Raw genomic sequence first — 3,420 nt, 5'->3', positions numbered from 1 at the left:
CTTTCTCCTGATCTCCAAAACAGGAACAAACGTGGTGCACAGGCAGATGTAGAGATAAGACTCCCATGCAAATAACATAAATAATGTAGTTTAATTTTTTTAATTGTAGAACAGAAAATTATTGCATTTGCAGTTCGATTTTCAGCACACCCCCAGATATCCACCCTATAACAAGAAAATGATGCCACACTCCCAAGAATTAAGAATAACACCTCCCCAACTCTACCCAAGTGTGTATACTTCGATTCCTAAAGAAATGCAAAGGGCGAAGTTACTGCCCTGGTGCAGTGGGGGCTTCAAGTTCGTTCTCAAGGAGGGAGGATGCCAAAACAATATTTTTTTTTCACAAAGTGTGCTGAGAAACTCTGGAGCTGTTGGTTGGAATCACCTCCTGTGCTCTTGCCAAATAACTGAAAGGGAATACACTGGGTGTCTGCGAACGGGGTGTGACTTATGAGTGCTAGAGGAGAGTGGTACCTGGATGTGGACACCGGTGTCTAAGTGGTCAGCACTCCCTCCATCTCCACGGGAGCGCTTGTGTGCGTTTCTTTCCGCTTGCTTCTGGGTGTTCCTGGGTTTGTTTATAGCCACCTCTCTGGGTTGGACCAGGAGACAGCTGTCGTCTCCAGCATGAGCGGGCGCGGGTGTGTCTCCGTGTCTGTGGCTGTGGTTCGGCATAAGTCTGAGCATGTCCTGGTCGTCAGGGTGCGTTTGTGCCTGTGTGTGCGTGTCCGGGTGAGCTTGCTCTTTCTGTTCCTAAAAGAAAATGCACCCAGCGCCACCGGCGTCCAGAGACCTCTCTCTCAGCCCGCACAAGTGACCTGCACGGACAGGTAGCCTCGTTGACGGGTCGTACAGCAGCCCCAGATTTCTCTCTAGTGCCCCAGCTAGGTTAGCTGGAAGGGAGTGGTGGCCTGGCCTCCGGGGAAGCAGCTGAGCCCCGCCCGGGCCAACCTCAGGAGGAGGCGGGCTAGGCTGGGAGGGTTGGCCCTTGGTGCCTCGCCCCTCCGGGCATCCGGTATTGCCATTGGCCCAAAGTTGCTACACGTCACTGGGCAATTCCCCTAAAGTCTGGTGCACATAACGGGCAGGGCGCACTGCAAGGCTGCTTCTCCCGCGTTCAGGCTGCAGTTGGCAGGCACCGCGAGCCCCGAGCACCCACGAGCTGAGTGTGCAGGACGCGCCCCCAGCACAGCCACCTACGGCCGCTGAATGAAGCTTCCAGGAGTCCGCCCCCGGCCGGCTGCGCCCCGTCGGAGGTGCACCCGCTGAGAGCGCCTGGGCACCGAGAGCCGGTGCGCTCACCTGCCAGCCTGCCAGCCATGGGGCCACACGGGAACGACAGCGACTTCTTGCTGGCACCCAATGGAAGCCGAGCGCCAGAGCAGGATTTCACTCAGGGACGGGACGAAGCGTGGGTGGTGGGCATGGCCATCGTCATGTCGGTTATCGTCCTGGCCATCGTGTTTGGCAACGTGCTGGTCATCACAGCCATTGCCAAGTTCGAGCGACTACAAACCGTCACCAACTACTTCATAACCTCATTGGCGTGTGCTGATCTAGTCATGGGCCTTGCGGTGGTGCCGTTTGGGGCCAGTCACATCCTTATGAAAATGTGGAATTTTGGCAACTTCTGGTGCGAGTTTTGGACTTCCATTGATGTGTTGTGCGTCACAGCCAGCATCGAGACCCTGTGCGTGATTGCAGTGGATCGCTATGTTGCTATCACATCGCCCTTCAAGTACCAGAGCCTGCTGACCAAGAATAAGGCCCGAGTGGTCATCCTGATGGTATGGATTGTATCAGGCCTTACCTCCTTTTTGCCTATCCAGATGCACTGGTACCGTGCCACCCACAAGGAAGCTATCAACTGTTACACCGAGGAGACTTGCTGTGACTTCTTCACGAACCAGGCCTATGCCATCGCTTCCTCGATCGTGTCTTTCTACGTGCCCCTGGTGGTGATGGTCTTTGTCTATTCCAGGGTCTTCCAGGTGGCCAAAAGGCAGCTGCAGAAGATAGACAAATCTGAAGGAAGATTCCACGCCCAAAACCTCAGCCAGGTGGAGCAGGATGGGCGGAGCGGGCACGGACTCCGAAGGTCCTCCAAGTTCTGCTTGAAAGAGCACAAAGCCCTTAAGACCTTAGGCATCATCATGGGTACATTCACCCTCTGCTGGCTGCCCTTCTTCATTGTCAATATTGTGCACGTCATCCGGGACAACCTCATCCCCAAGGAAGTTTACATCCTCCTTAACTGGTTGGGCTATGTCAACTCTGCCTTCAATCCTCTTATCTACTGTCGGAGTCCAGATTTCAGGATTGCCTTCCAGGAGCTTCTGTGCCTCCGCAGGTCTTCTTCGAAAACCTATGGGAATGGCTACTCCAGCAACAGTAACGGCAGAACAGAATATACGATGGAGCCGAGTGAATGTCATCTGGGGCAGGAGAAAGAACATGAATTGCTGTGTGAGGAACCCCCAGGCTTGGAAGGCTTTGTGAACTGTCAAGGTACTGTGCCTAGCCTTAGCATTGGCTCCCAAGGAAGGAACTGTAGTACAAATGACTCGCCACTGTAGCGCAGGCTTTCTACTCTCTAAGACCCCCCCCTCCCTGACAGGACACTAACCAGACTATTTAACTTGAGTGTAATAACTTTAGAATAAAATTGTATAGAGATTTGCAGAAGGGGCGTATCCTTCTGCCTTTTTTTATTTTATTTTTTTAAGCTGCAAACAAGAGAGAGAGAGAGAGAGAGAGAGAGAGAGAGAGAGAGAGAGAGACTGAGAGACTTATTTGAGTGATTATTGTTTTCTTGTATAGTTCAGTTCAGTTCCTCTTTGTATGGAACTTAAAAGTTTCTGTCTGAAGTGTGTTTCTGTCTGGAGGACTGAGTCTGTCTGTCTGGATGATGTTTCCATGTATCTACCTCACTGGTCAAGTATTAAGGATAATATATATTGCTGCTGGAAATTTGTATCTAAAGGAGAGAGTTTTCTTCCTGTACCCTTGGACTTGAAATATCCCCTGTCTTGGACCTTTCTGCTGTGAATATGGACTCTCTCTCACTCCACTTATTTGCTCAAATGGAGTGTTATGGGCAGGGATTTGAGGGACAACATCAGTTGTTTTTCTGAGCAAAGTCTAAAGTTTACAGTAAATAAATTGTTTGACCATGACTTCATTGCACCTGTTTCTCCAAAACCTCTTGACTCTGGAGTGCCCTTGTCTCTCGCCCTGGAAACCCCAGGTGACTCTGTGTCATAACTGCCAGAATGGCATGCACCGATTGTCTAGTCCTTCCGTGTGTCTTTGGATCTCTAAATGCAAACCTGTGCCTTTCCTAACTTCACTTGTGTCCCAAATCGGTCCCCGCCTGTTCCCAGCATTGCCCAGTGTGTCCTACAGCTGCTATTCTAT

The 3,420-nt window shown here is 51.3% G+C and overlaps 1 protein-coding gene across 1 annotated transcript; it reads left to right on the top strand.

The window, feature by feature from the left end:
• Positions 1–1,100: 1,100 nt before the first annotated feature.
• Positions 1,101–3,179, top strand: Adrb2 (adrenoceptor beta 2). The gene has a single exon (XM_031366319.1). It carries the CDS (start codon positions 1,323–1,325, stop codon positions 2,577–2,579), a length of 1,257 nt encoding a protein of 418 aa, XP_031222179.1. The 5' UTR covers positions 1,101–1,322; the 3' UTR covers positions 2,580–3,179.
• The last annotated feature ends 241 nt before the right edge of the window (positions 3,180–3,420 follow it).

Source organism: Mastomys coucha, unplaced genomic scaffold (genome assembly GCF_008632895.1).
Source record: "Mastomys coucha isolate ucsf_1 unplaced genomic scaffold, UCSF_Mcou_1 pScaffold13, whole genome shotgun sequence".
In the NCBI taxonomy this organism is placed as follows: Eukaryota; Metazoa; Chordata; class Mammalia; order Rodentia; family Muridae; genus Mastomys; species Mastomys coucha.
Note: the sequence above shows the minus strand (reverse complement) of the source record. Positions and strands in the feature narration are given on the sequence as shown.